This window comes from Athene cunicularia (assembly GCF_003259725.1).
Source record: "Athene cunicularia isolate RWA chromosome 1 unlocalized genomic scaffold, athCun1 chr1_part1, whole genome shotgun sequence".
Classification (NCBI taxonomy): domain Eukaryota; kingdom Metazoa; phylum Chordata; class Aves; order Strigiformes; family Strigidae; genus Athene; species Athene cunicularia.
Window position 1 is genome coordinate 43928845 of NW_020799091.1, and position 14243 is coordinate 43943087.

The 14243-nt window shown below is 37.3% G+C and overlaps 1 protein-coding gene across 16 annotated transcripts in view; it reads left to right on the forward strand.

Annotated features, from left to right (window-relative positions):
• Positions 1–14243, forward strand: part of LMO7 (LIM domain 7) — a 131639-nt gene that overhangs the window by 88082 nt on the left and 29314 nt on the right. For 10 of the 16 annotated variants that reach the window (XM_026847859.1, XM_026847884.1, XM_026847944.1 and 7 more), the window contains exons 8-14: positions 630–882; positions 3233–3949; positions 5201–5230; positions 7550–7667; positions 8815–8957; positions 10250–10691; positions 11434–11757. In XM_026847859.1, coding sequence (XP_026703660.1) covers positions 630–882; positions 3233–3949; positions 5201–5230; positions 7550–7667; positions 8815–8957; positions 10250–10691; positions 11434–11757 — 2027 coding nt within the window. Of the gene's footprint in view, positions 1–629; positions 883–2004; positions 2296–3232; positions 3950–5200; positions 5231–7549; positions 7668–8814; positions 8958–10249; positions 10692–11433; positions 11758–14243 lie in introns of all 16 variants that reach the window. The other 6 variants (XM_026847951.1, XM_026847922.1, XM_026847930.1 and 3 more) reach the window with 4 other exon arrangements.

Here is a 14243-nt window from a genome sequence, read left to right on the forward strand (position 1 = left end):
GAAAGTTTGTGACGTTGGATCCCTACAGGTGTACTCTAACCCATGTTTCCCAGTTTTAAAATTCAGTACAAACTTGTAGTCTCACTTAGTTATAAAAATAGTGAGCTTTTAGATTTTGTTCGACGTGAATAACAAAATCATTGGGCTGAGGCCACATGGAGCATTTCTGATCTGAGCAAAGCAGTGTGTAGCTGTGGTACATATGTGACATACCCTGGACTTCTACTGGACGTTAATCTGGTGAGATGAGTCTGTTGCTATACTATTTGCTGGTAACTTTGTTAGTGCATTTGAGTGGCAAGTATATTTTTAATTAAAAACTTCTGTGCTGTTTTACATCTTCAATCTAGAGGTTAGTGCTGCAGTAAGCAGTGATAGCGAAAGAATGGAACAAATGTAGTAGGAGCATGCAAACCAAACTCAGCTTAATGGACCTTATCGCAGCTTTGGCACAAACTTCTAAAAATAGCTCTCCCACTGTCCTGTCAGTAGCTCAACAAATTTGCAGCTGAAACATCCTGAATATGGAAATAAATCGATTTTTAGAAGATTTTGGCACAAGTTCTAGCTAGAAGCTTGTGTTTAGAGGATAACGTTGGTAGTTTCCCTTTTTTCCCCTTTCTTCTAAGGTTGCGACAGTGACACAGACTCGGAACTGCCTTTCAAAATGCATGACTCCCATAAAGATGACAGGTCTTACCGTAGGATTTCTGTGATTGAACCAAAACCTACTGCTGACTTCAATCGCTTCTTACCCAACAAAAACAAGCAGACGGCTTATGTGCCAGCACCCTTAAGGAAGAAGAGGACAGAGAAGAATGAGGACAACAGGAGGAGCTGGGCAAGTCCTGTCTTCACCGAGTCAGATGGAACATTTTCAAGGTACTGGTGTGCAGTCTTAGTAATGTGAACTTTGATTTACAACTTTTAAAATAAATTAATTCTTTATTAGTTAAAGAAAAGCTGCTGTTGCTGCAATGCAAAGTAAACTATTTGAGTCTACATATTTTAGCAGGGCGGGGGGTATGTTTTGGTGTGGTTGGTTTTTGATTTTGTTTTGGTTTTTTACTTTGTTCCACATAACTAGTTTTCTGATGTTTGAGTAATGTTTTGAGGCTGTTCAGACTCCAGATAGAGGGGATTTAAATGATCTTAAATGCAAGTTCGTGAGAGGAAGAGATCTACGTTTTTAGTTTCTCTTTAAAGTCTTCCACAACATGGTGATGAATTTCAGTTTTCTGGCTTCTTGGTGCATACAGATGAGATTTAGTGGGCAGTTCTAGGGTTTCATCATTGCCTTCGTGACTTCACTGTCTTAATTCTGTTCCTGTTTTGGTCAACCTCAGTGGACGTGAAAGGAATCCTGTAGCTTCCTGCCAAAATAGCAGAGCAGAGTGCGGGCTCACAAATCCAACTTCCCTCCAGATGATCTATGAGTATGACAGTGGCTCTGATTCAGAAGATGAAAGAAGGCTGCCTGATGTGGTTATGGATGACTTAGCAAAACGTAGATTTCTAGTCAAAAAGAGCCCTGTAAGCTCTGCTGCACCTGGACATCATTTCGTGTTGCACAATGACTCTTCTAAATCTTGCTCGCAAGAAAGTTATCCAGCTGTTCCACTAGCTGCAATGCTTGAACCACTGAGGTCAGAGATACTAATCCAAAATTCAGTAACTATTGTATTACCTAAATTGCAGTCCATAAATAACTCCATAAAGTTAGCCTTCTAATCGGCATTGTAACACAGCTGATATTTTGTTATGCCTTACCTGTCAAACTTCGTATTTTTGTCAGAGGCGATAGGATGCTGATATAACCATTTAACTTTTTTTTTTTTTTTTTTTTAAATATATTTTATTATTTTTGGTGCTGCAGTGATGGAATTGAGAACTAATTTGCTTCATTCACAAGGTTGAACTCCTGAGCCAAAAAGCATGTCTTTTTGCATTTTTTTATGTCAAGTTGCTCCTAAAATATCTTAACTGATTGGGTATTTTGAACAGTAACCAGAGGAGGCAGAGGCAGTTGGATACTAAAGAGGAAAACAAACCGAGAGGTAACATTCCTTCAGAATTATCTGGGTATTTTGATGAGGACGAGGAAGAAGAAATAGGCATCCCAAACATTGAAAAAGATGATCTCTATTTTCGCAAGCTAAGTTCTTCAACGGCAAATACAGTTGTTGCTTTTGACAAATTTCTTCCTAAATTTTGGACTCCAGAAGAAGAATTGCTATGGAAAAAAATCAGAAAATCCTCTTTCAAACCCTGGTATAAAGAGATTCAAGGGTTCAGGTGCGTTTTCATGCATGCCCCTGTTTCTCTTCTGTGTGTAAAACCTATAAATAAAGTGCAGTTGTGACTTTGCTTTTATTTTTTGTTTTTATTGCCAGTGTAGCAGCAGGATATGTTTTCTCATTCTTTTGAGAAAATAATTGAAAAATTATTTTCATTACACTGTTTTGCTGTTGCCACTGTGCATTTTACTCAGTGAGTACACTTTTTTTTTTTGTTTCCCTCTGCTCATTCTTTGTGCTGCTGTACAGTAGAAAGAAATCAGATTCTGAGGATGAGGAATTTGCTTACAGAGAGAGCTCTGCCACTGTTGTTAATCAACCAAGACCAAGTTTTGACTGGAACAGCAGTTGCAGAAGGGATCAGAACTATAAGCCAGCTGCTGAGTATGTGGGAAGCTCATTGTCACAGATTGCAGAAGGAAAAATCTTGGAGGCTTCTGATCAGCCCAGGTTGATATTGCTGCATGAGCTGTGCTCTTGATGCATAATAAAGAAATGTTTGGATATGCAACAGCTAAATGAAATTAAACCACATCCTGTGATGTTGTGCTTTTTTTGGTTATTACTGTTTTGGTGGTGTTTTTGTTTTCTGGTTTTGGGTTGGTTTTTTTTGTTTTTTTTTTAAATGTAGCTGTAAGTTGCTGATCTTCCAAAACATGTAAATACAAAAGTGTAACATGCTGGATAGAGTTAGTGGCTTTGTGTGTGAGCATGTAAGTGTGCTGTTTCTGAGCAGGTTAGTATGCTGTGATACTTTTACACTGGTTGCTGTGTGCCGTGCTACAGTTAGTGGTGGTGAATGCCAAGTGATGTAGTTATACTGCTTGGGATACTGCAAGTTTAAACCAAATGTATACCACAACACACTGTGATCTGCTTGTCTCTTGCTAGTTAATGATATTTTTACTTCCCTCCTTTTGTTTTATATGCTTCAGTCAGTTTTCGTTACTTCAGGCCCTGCAAAAATACTCTGACTACTTGTCTTCTGAAATGAAGACCAAAATTGATCCTACTTCCGGCCCTAGGCTCATAAAATGTAGAAAGAATATTTCCTTTGTACCAGGATGCAAGCAAGGAGACACAGAAAATGGATATCTATATCCAGATTTAGAAAATGATGACTTATTCGTTCGGAAAACTGGGGCTTTCCATATGAATCCAGTTGTTCTCCAAGACCCCCGGTATTTAAAAAAATTCTCTGAGCATGAGCCTACCCTGGAGGGTGAGATAGTTCTGCAGCCCAGAGAGGGCCAACCTGTGATTCCAGATTTGGAAAAGGATGACATGATTTTCCGTAAAATCCTCTCCCAGAAAAAAGAGGTGCCTTTATCGGGTGCTCCAGACAAGTATCACCCAGCACTCTTTCCTGATCCGTGGAGTCTTCCGGAGGAGATTCGCTCCAAATTTCTGTGTTTACTTGAAAAAAACACGACACCAGAGGAAAGAAAGAGCAACGGCAGAGTTCTGTCGCCATCTTCTCGCCATAAGAAGGATGATATGCTGACCCGCAAAATTGAATCTTGGAAGGTGGGAAGCAACGTCCAGCCAGTAAATTTCATCCCTGGTCCGTGCAGTGAAGAAGACTGGAAGAAGTGGGAAGCGATCAGGGAGGCCAGCAAAGTTAGACACAAGAAACGGCAGATGGTGGAGAGGTTAGGTTGTGTCATGCACGGATTGTGCTTGAGTGCAGTTGAACCCTTTCTGTTCAGAAAAGTACCGTCTTGTGCTGAACCATTCGTAGAGTGCCAATCTGCTGTTTGTTCATGGCACCCTGGACAAGCTTTTTACGTGCTTTGAGTAGAAGCTCATGACTGCAATACCATATTTTCAAAAAAAAAAAAAAAAAAAGTTTTCTAGTTTTAGGCTGCTATTTTAGAGAAAACATGTTGTCATTCCTTCAGGCTCAAAGTTCTGCATAAGTTTCTTTCTGTGATTGAGCAGGAATATTGATTATTCAAAAGACTATGGAGGCTAGAATTTAGTTTATTTTTTTCCCCAATATAATTGGTAAAAACATTTCTGAAACACGCAAATACTTTAACAAGTTGTGGAAATGAACATTCTGATATTCTTGCTTGCACCTAAGTTTGAAAATGTTTGTAAACTGTCCTGCCACAGTTTTGAGATGATTAGATGAGTTGAAAAAAATTAGTGGTGTTTTGCCCACCCAAAGTCATGGTGCATGCAAGGTGTGTGTCCATGTAATATTAATTCCCACTGTGACATATTTTATTCTGCCAGTATTTTCCCACTGCTTTCATACAGTCCTGATTAATACTTTCCCCTAATCCTTTCCTGGTATATGCAAAATTTCTCTTCCCTGACTGAATACTGTTTTTAACTACTTCCTAGCTCTCCTTTGGATTTTGTACTTACTAGGGGAGAGTGGAGTTTCAAATGTTTTTTTAGCTCTGAAAATACGGCATTGCAAGTTGCAGTTCTCCCAGCTGTGCATCATTACTTTGACTAAGACACTTCCATGTTCCAGTTGATACTTTGATGTTGCTGCATTTAATTTTTAAGCTTCATACTGTTAATAGAGTGTGCATTAATTTTGATTTCTTGAAATGAGTATCTTTTGAGCATCATGTTGTTCAGCAGCACTGGGATAAACGGTGCAGAATTAATACAGGGCTCTGTTCGTGCAGTACTGCTAAATGGGAAACATGGAAAACTTGCAGGCAGTCTTGTTCTGTCAGTTTTCTGCCCAACTTACACATCATGCAAGTCCTGATACATTTTTTGACTAGTGTCAGTTCTCCAATGTGCTGTTCCATGCTGGCTGGTCCTCAAGCTTTCAGTTTCCCCTTCATTTGGTGAAAGTGCTGGTATACTGATGGTGTTAATGTTCTTATGAATATCAAGACACTGAATCTTTTCTTTTTTGGTTTCTGATTTCTTAGACTGTTTCAAAAGCTTTCTGATGAGCAAGGGTAAGTTTTATAAAAGCTTGAAAGTTCATAACACTCTTTTTGCCTTTTATTTAAATTTTCATGCATGCCCAGTAGCTAAAAACTCATGCTGAAAGTAACTTGTGCATGCTGCTTTGTTTTATGCTTGGGCAGTTTATGTAACAAATGGAAGACTAAAACCTATGTGTCTGGAAAAAGTTCTCTCTGGCAACTAGGGTATCTGAGTCATGGTTATCATGCATTTTGAATTTCAGCTCTGATACTCCTGCTGAAGTACTTGGTGTTGTGTATTTAAATGAATTTTTAAAACATTCAGAAACGTAAAGAGAGATTAGTAAATATTTTATTTCGAAGGCTCTACAGATAGACTCTGAAAATAATTAATGACATGGTGTTTATCATGGGAGTGATGAATGTTCTGTGGTTATTTTACATACTCCAGGTTATTGAATGCTCAGTGGTAAACTTAGTGGTTAGTGCTGTATGAACTTAGGTCTTGTTTGTAATGTACTGTGTGTGACTCAGAAATATTCTTTCACTTACTGAGTGATGGCATATTAAGTATTTGGTATATGCATTGTCTTCTAAGTTGTTATTTTTTTAATGTACATGTATTTATTTACTTATTTATTTGCACCCTGAGGCAAAACCTGGTAAATGACTAAACAGTTCCAGAAGAAGCGAGAAATGTTTCAGAAGAAATAAGTTAGGTGTTAGAGGAGGGAGGCTCAGAAGGCTTAAGTCACTTGTTAGATTTTGAAGTTAAGACTAGAACTGAAACGAACATCCTGTTCCTTGGTATGAATATATGAATATACCCTTGGGGTATATTGTATTTAGATCTAGAATTTCCCATTTTGTTGCAGGAAGATACAGAAACTTGAGAGAAGGAAAAGAAAACCCTAGTCATATAAATTTTCTTGGACGAATCTGGAATGATTTTGATACATACAGTTTGGTTACGAAACACCATTTCTACTTCTGATAAAACACACACGCACACACACACACACACATATATATATATATATATATATAAATAAATAAAAGCGAGTAGAGAGAACTGTACAAGAAAATAGTTTCTGCAATTGTGACTGGGAGATTTTTCACTAAATTGGGCATCCTGCCCATTCAGAAAATAAACAAGCAAATAGGCATAATGAGTTAATTCCCTAGCCTTTATTTCTAGAGGCCAAAGTCCAAAGTCTCATGTTACCAATGAAAGTGAGTTTGTGCCTCTTGGGAGGATGTGAGAGAGTCTGGTTTGTTAGTTCAGAGGTCTCCTGGTATGTAAGAGATTAGAACAAATCCCTGTGTTGAATCAGTTTTGGTTTTAACCTGATTTTCTGTTGTATCAGAGAAGTTCCACATTTTCAAGTCCTTTTAGAACTTGGTTACACCCCTCCATCATTCATATTTTGTTTGCATAAATGCAAACAAAAGTATTTTTGAAAAAATAAAAATGAAACCCAGAAGCCTAGCTTCCCTTTTATATTACAGCATTGAACCTTGTGATGAAACACCTGCATTTTGCTTCGTGTCTCAGAGGCTTGTGGTCAGCACTGAGCAGGAGTCCTGTCCTATACCTGAAGTCCTGTTAGGTTTATCACTGCAGTGTGAAAGCATAAAGGAGAGGATAGCATTGAAGAGAGGGGGAAAATCCATGAAAGGTGAGCTTTGAGGAATTTAGATTAAAGGGAACTAGTAAGTAGGACTTCATGGAGAAAACTTGTAGCTGTGGTGAAGAAATTAGTGAGAAGATGGCAGTGTTAGCCATCCTGACTTGGATGGAGAGCATCAGGGAAGCTTGGAGAGGAGTAATGTAGGCTAGTGAGGCCCATGGCATGTGTCAGCAGTGAATGACTTTTATCTTTTAGAAACCTGCATCAATAACTGACTTGATTTTATGATGAGTCTAAGGAAGGAAAGAACAAGAGGTGATTCTGGGGCTGTTACTGGAGAGAAGTGAAATTTGGATCAAGGTGGGGGGATGCCCTTTAGGTCAAAGAAAAAGGAGCAGGGTCAATAAAGAAAATAACAAGTTTAAAAAGAAGTAGCGGTTGGGTAGGAGGAGCTCAATGTGAATGATCAGCATGGAGCTACTACAGAGCTGCATATTCCCTTAACCTGATTTTATTTGCTCATATATGCAACTACTGGCTTGACTGCTGGTGCTGGAGCACATCCCAGCCTTGCTCGTTCAGCTGCCCATGTGTTTCCTGCTGTATTCAAAATAACACTCAAGAGCGTTCAGTTGTACTAATATAAATCTCTCTCAGGTTTCACTTGCACAGATGATAGCTAAGATGTGATAAAGCGAAGTACTCTTTTTCCTTCTAGGAGTAAATCTTTGAATGATGTCAACGCAGAGGAGCTGCAGTCATTGCGCAAAATCCGTTATGAAGAGCTACAAAGGATAAAAGAACAGTTACAAGAACAAGATCTTAAGTGGCAAGAAGTACGTATTCCTTTTTACCTCTCCTCATGTGTCCTGCTGGGTGCCACCTACCTTCAGTGTCCCTAGAAAACAGGCTGTGGTGTGTGTGCAGCAATTTATGGGGCTGTCTTCTAAAATGATCATTCTCATGCAACTACTAATGGTTTTGGGGATGTCTGTTTAATGCGGAACTGAAATTATTTTAAATATCATCATAAGTATCTAATTAATGCTTCAGGATAAGACGTATGTATTGTAATAAAGCCTTCAGACTTGATTTCTGTAGACATAAAGAAAAGTTAGGGCACACTTTCATGTGTTACCTGAAATTTGTGAATACATTTTTTTGTGAAACAATTGGAATGTCTGAGTATTTGATCCTTTGGGAAAAGGAAAGGAAATAATGTTTCCTTGTGCATATTCTTCAGGCTCCTGTTCCCCAATAATTCTGTCTTAAATCCAGCTTGTAAACTGATGATGTAGCTTTGCACAGCATCATAAGGTTACCTGAAGACCTTTTATTTTTTATTAAAATCTGTGCTTGGCAGTGGTTACCAACAGAAAGCTGAAATTAAGAACAGAGCACCAAGCAAGCAGTTCATTGTTTAATGCAACTCAGTTCTAATATTCAGTACATCTCTTAACCAAGCTCTGGTATTTTGTGGAGAGTATTACCAGTTCCCATGGTTTTACAGAAATGAAGAAAACATAGAAGTATATGTTTTCAATTTGAAATGTAAGGCGTGTTTATTCTGAAGCCAATGTATCAGTCTAACATACTAATGATATGGAAAAAAAAGTAATATCCCAAACTCGCAAAGCTCACAGCAAAGAAATACAGATGACGTTTGCATTAGTTTTCAACCATGTGTCGTCAGGTGAAGTATTCTAGAATAAAAAGGATGTCAAAGGGTAAAAAAGAAAGGACAAAACATACAGTTTTCCACTTGTAGTGCAATAAATAAATTTTTAGACTTTAATGGGCCTGTAACCCTGACTTAAATATGAGAGCCCCTTTTATCATTTAGGGGGAAGGTGCACGAAAATGTGGCCTCGATGCAGACACACAAGCAAAGTCAGGGCAGTAGGTAACACATGATGGGATGCCTCTGTAGATTTACAACATCTTGAGGAAATGTGATTGTACATGTTCACATTATTCTTGTAGGATCTAGCAAAATGGAAGAATCGTAGAAAGAGCGTCACTTCCGAATTGCAAAAGAAAAAGGAAGAGAGAGAAGAAATAGAAAGGAGAGCCTCTGAGGTTTCTGAAAGGAGTACCAAGTCACTGAAAGAAATGCAGCAGGAGAGGTAATGACCCTAATGGGAGTAATGTTGAAGAAGTTAAATCTGAGTGTTTTTATTCCCTTGAATTCTTGAGCAGCTTTTACTGGTCATTTGCAGTTGATTCTGCAGAGATCTCAACAATTTTATTTGCAAATTATAGTGTAGAAATCTAGGCAATTGAAGGGGGGAATATGGTCCACTAACACATTGTTTTCACAGAATGTTAAACAGTTTTGCTCTATAAATGATGTTTTACTTTGCTATCCATAAATAAATGTAAAGTGGATGCAAATATGGACTTCTCAATGAAGAGGTTAAAACAATGGAGTGTTGAACTGGATAATTGCCTTTTTGATTCTTGGATCTGTTTAACTATTTCTCTTCCCTCTACCATTGCACTTTCTGTTCTTTTAGCCACTGTGGATAAATATAGGCAGAATTTTAATGTATATCACAGAACTGTAAACTTTTACTTTATTTCCCCAATTTTTCCTCTGGGTATTTACAGAACAAAATTCTCTCTGAAGAGTAAAAAGTATGAAACGAATAGAGTGGTACCATTTGTCCTGGTTTACAGGTTCTTTTATCTTTGTTTGTTTGTTTGTTTGTTTGTTTGTTTGGTTTTTTTTAAAAAAAAGGAATATGCACATAGCATATATTCATAAAATAAATTTAAATAACTGTTAAAACAGGGTGTTTTGAGTTTCTGTATTTTTCTACTTATTTGTGAGGACAAAAATTAGTCTCTGAATAAAAATATTTATGTTAATTGTATTGAACGTCCAGTATTGTCAGAATCTTAAAAATTATGTAGTAAACATTATCTCCATGGTGGTTGTTCTTTTATGACAGAGGAATGAATAGCAGAAAAAAAAAAATAACCTGAGCTTCAGGAAACCATCTCATTTTGTTATCTGAAGTTTAGTATAGCATTTTCATAGAGACGCGATATCAACAGCGCTTTACAGTTCAGGCAGTGTTATGGGACTACCTTCTTCCCATTTTTTCCTTAATAACATTTGAATTTCTGAGGATATGTAGCTTAAATAGCTATATAATTTTTTTGGCAGAGAGATTTCTGTCATAGTGACAACCTGATAATGTGCTTGCGTGTTATGGCAGTGTTGGAATGAGAAAGAAGGTAGATTTAAAAATATATTAAAATACTAATATTTTTAAATGGTGCCATTCATTTTCATTTGCTGGAGATGTGTTTCACAGTTTATGCTCTGCACTGAACATCCAGTAGTCGAAAGACTTAGAGCCCAACTGTTTGTCAGATCTTTTTGGTATTTTAACAAGCTCTGTCCCTATAGGGAGAACAGAGACCAAGACTCATATCGGCAGCGAAAACATGAACACAGATGGACCTATTCACTGAGCGATGATGTGTTTAGTGAAGAAAAAGCACCTTCCACACAGTCAGCAGCAAAAGATTACCTTTTGGAAGAAGATACCTCTTACAGCACTAAGGAGAGCAAAAATGTGTACACTGAACAACCGCACAAGGAGAACCTGCTGGAGAACTCGCCTGTTCATGAAGCTCACAGTCCGCCAAAGAGCCTGGCAGAGGAGCAGAGCTCAGCTCTTTTGTCTACCCGCTATTCGATGAATGCTCAAACTGGGTCAGCTCAGGTTTCAGCTTCTCTCCCGAGAAGTTACCAGAAAACTGATACCTCTAGGTTAACATCTGTGGTTACACCAAGACCTTTTGGTGTCCAGTCAAGAGGAATCTCATCACTTCCACGGTCATTCACGGTAAAATTCCGCTTCATTACTGAAGTTTGTAAATGTTGGGGTCTTTGACAGCTAGAGGCACAGTAGAGTTTTAACATTTGTTGTTTCTTAAAAAAATGTATGCTGTTTGAAGGCTGTGTTAATAGAGCAGGCAAGTCTGTCAGGGCTTTAGATGTTTACTTATGTTTCAGTGCTTAAATGCACTCCTAGAAATAAGGCTGATAAAAGATTATTCTACCACATACATTTTATTACTTGTAGTAAGTTACCTTAGTATGCCTTATCAAAAAAACTACCTTCGTAGAATGTAATTGTCTGAAGCTGTTAACATAATTAAGTGTTAAAGACATTTTTTTCAGATTGTTTACTCTGCTCTGCTTTGTTGAAATTGGAATATTATGCTAGCCTAAAATTTGCCTGCTCAGTAAAGCATTGAAACACAGAAATTGATTCCCCACACCAATTACTATGTTGATTTTCATAGCTTTCTCCTAAATCCCTATTTTTCTCAATGTAAAAAAAAAAAAAAAAAGTAAGAATGCAGATCATTCTAAGTAGATGACTTTAGCAAGTTTATCTTAAAAAGTCTGGGCTATTTCGTCTGGAAGCAGTTCAAGAGAAAAAAGATATGTTGCTCTTCTTTAAAGTGGGTAATTAGTAATGGGTACAGTAATAAGAATTTGTGTGAAGAGGGGTTTTTGCTGAAAGACCAGAGACAATTTTTAAAACATATATTTACTGAACTATCTTTTTTTTGTCCTAGATGGATGATGCCCAGAAATACAATGGAGAAGTAGAAAAAGCTAAAAGAATTCAAACTTTGTTCACTAGCAGTTCATTTTCACAACCAGACTCCACACACCCTCTCTCCACTAGTGCATTCAGAAGCAGAGGTGAGGAGGAGGAGGAAAAAGAAAGTGTTCAGTCAACACCTCCTTCTAGTTTGGCATTACCTGTAAAATCCCAAGACCAAGATACTGGCAGCAGTATTCTTAAACCAGAGTATTGCTCTCCTCCTGATTCTCTTTCACTTGCATCTTCTGCAGAAAATGTGAGTCTGCCAGAGCCTGAGGATTCAAAATCCCTGGTAAGTGTGGAAATAATGTGATTATTTAGTGTAACTGAATGTTACAGCAGAGTAAAAGGAAAAAAAAATTACATCTAATGCAAGCATTTTTTGGTAGTAAGAGAACAGCTCAGAGAACTACTATTTCCTTTGATTTAATTTAAGGGAAAGAGAATATTTGGAAAGAAAACGATTGGTTCTTTTGCTGCATTTTTTCCATACCCTTTATATGTCCTGTGCTTAATTTTATTTCTCATTCTAATTCAAAATAGGTGTTCTAAATATTGTTTTTTTGCAGTTTTTGTTGTTCTCTAAATTAGCACATCGTGTGCACAATCAGGTATGTCAATTAGACGAATGATCTGAGCTGCTGTAGCATTCATTTGCACTTTTAAACTGGTGGTGGAAAATAAAGATCAGCTTTTCAAAGGCCAGCCTTAAACGTAAGTATCATACTAACCTTTTTTCCATCTGTTGTGGCTTGAGCTCCCCTCCATTTTTTTAAATAGTAATTTACTTGAAATTAACCTAATTAATGTTCACATTAATTAATTTTAAAGCAAATCACCGTCTCTGTGTATGTGCTTATCCAGAAGTTGGGTCTTTCAGTGTTTCTTGGAATATATATCTTCAAGTGCTGTTTCTTCCAATTGATCGTGTTTTTCACATATGAAAAATGACCAACAATAGCTTTAATTGTTAGTACCTTTCTGTAATATCTAATGAGGTGGTTCATACCCCTTGACAGATTAGAGATGAATTCTTTGCATTCCTGATGCTGCTGTAAAAGTTAGTTGGGCCAGTTGCTTGGGTGAGAATCATAAGACCTTGGATGCTGATTTAGGGAATCAGTTCCCACACCAGCTTTTTATAAATTCAGTCACTTTGAATCCTTCTTCTTCCTAATCACTCGTGGAAGAGGAACACATTTCAGTTTAATATTCTTGACACCTCTTAGCCACTACAATTAAATTATCCTAATTTTTTGAAACTTTGTTTGTTGTGTAAGGAAAAAGATTATTTATTTTTTTTCCTGTGTTGTAGCAAAAACAGGCAGAGGGATTGCTGTTCTAATCGGTGAAAACATAGGTCTTTGTATCACTTTAAGTGAGCCAAATCAGAACAAAATGTACTAGATCCATATTGTTTTTTCTGTCATTAGTCACAAGATTATAAATTGTCTTTCCTACAAATGAGTAAGGTGGGATTTTTTTATTCTTTTTTTTAATTATTTTTTAAAAAAGCTTGCGTTGTGCCTCCAACGAGCTATAATTTAAAGAATGCATGTTCCATTTGGCATGTTTGTAAATCATTGCCAGAGTTGAGAGATTGATATAGTTCACTAGTCATCAGAGCAATAGCACCAGGTTTGTGGAGTGCTAAGTGTTTTGGAGATGACCCGTCCAGATGATGAAGTTCAGTGTACAGAGTTGCATTACTCCTCTGTCAAGAGGTAGGTTTGAAGAAGAGCCAAGTTGAGATGGTGGAAATAAAAATAACAACAGTAATTTTCAGGAACACACTCAAATTCAAAAGCTTTATATGTTTTCTAGCCCAGTGTGCTAACCTGTCTATTTAATGTACTGCACTCACCTAAGGACTTGGGTTTAATAGAGAAAAAAAAAACAAAAAACAAAAAACTAGTTTCTTTATGGAAGAATTTGCAAGCTAGTAGCCATAATTTGAGTAAACGACTTAATTTTTACCCTGGTCTTAGAGTGAGAGTTTTTTTCTGGGAATATTCCTGTAACACAACACAAAACCTTTTGTGTTGAGAACGTTGTTCTCTTCTGCACCCAGTGCTTGGGTACTGCTCAAGCCCCCTGTGGCTGCATCCTGCTCGGAGACTGGCGAACTACATCTGCTGTGCAGTGCTCCCTGCAGCTGCCTGTTGTATCCTGCCAACATAGGAGCTTTGGGGAATTGGCTTAGATACCTAGACTATTAAATATTTTAAGTTAGGGAAAATGAATCCCACCCTTCAGGAAGGCTGGTTCACTAGGCAACCAAAATATATATACTTAATGCATGCATGTAAGCATGTGGGGTCTCCTCCATGCATGCGTTGCTGGACTGTATCTATTTTAACAGTGTTTGACAGAAAAAGTTTAAAATATAATTATTTTCCTTTTATGGCAATACCAGTTCCAGAATAATGAAGTGAAAAACATGCATTTGGGCATTTTAATTTTTTTTTTAATGAGTTCATATTAAAATGTTAATGTATGCAACACATGTTCCTAATATATTGTGGGATTGAAAACATATGTTCCAAAATGTTTTCCCAATCAAATATTTCTGTAGTTTAAAATAGTAACGTTGGGTTTTCATTGAGAGTTTGAGAACATTTTGAAAGTCCACTAGAATGGAAGATCTGGGCTCTAGCTTATCCTGGGGTTAGTTTTATTATCTAAGGCCTCTAAAATTAAAAAAGATGATTGTTCACTCCAGTAAATCCAGTTGCAGCATTGAGCTTAAAGGAAACTGATGATGGCTACGGTAGGATG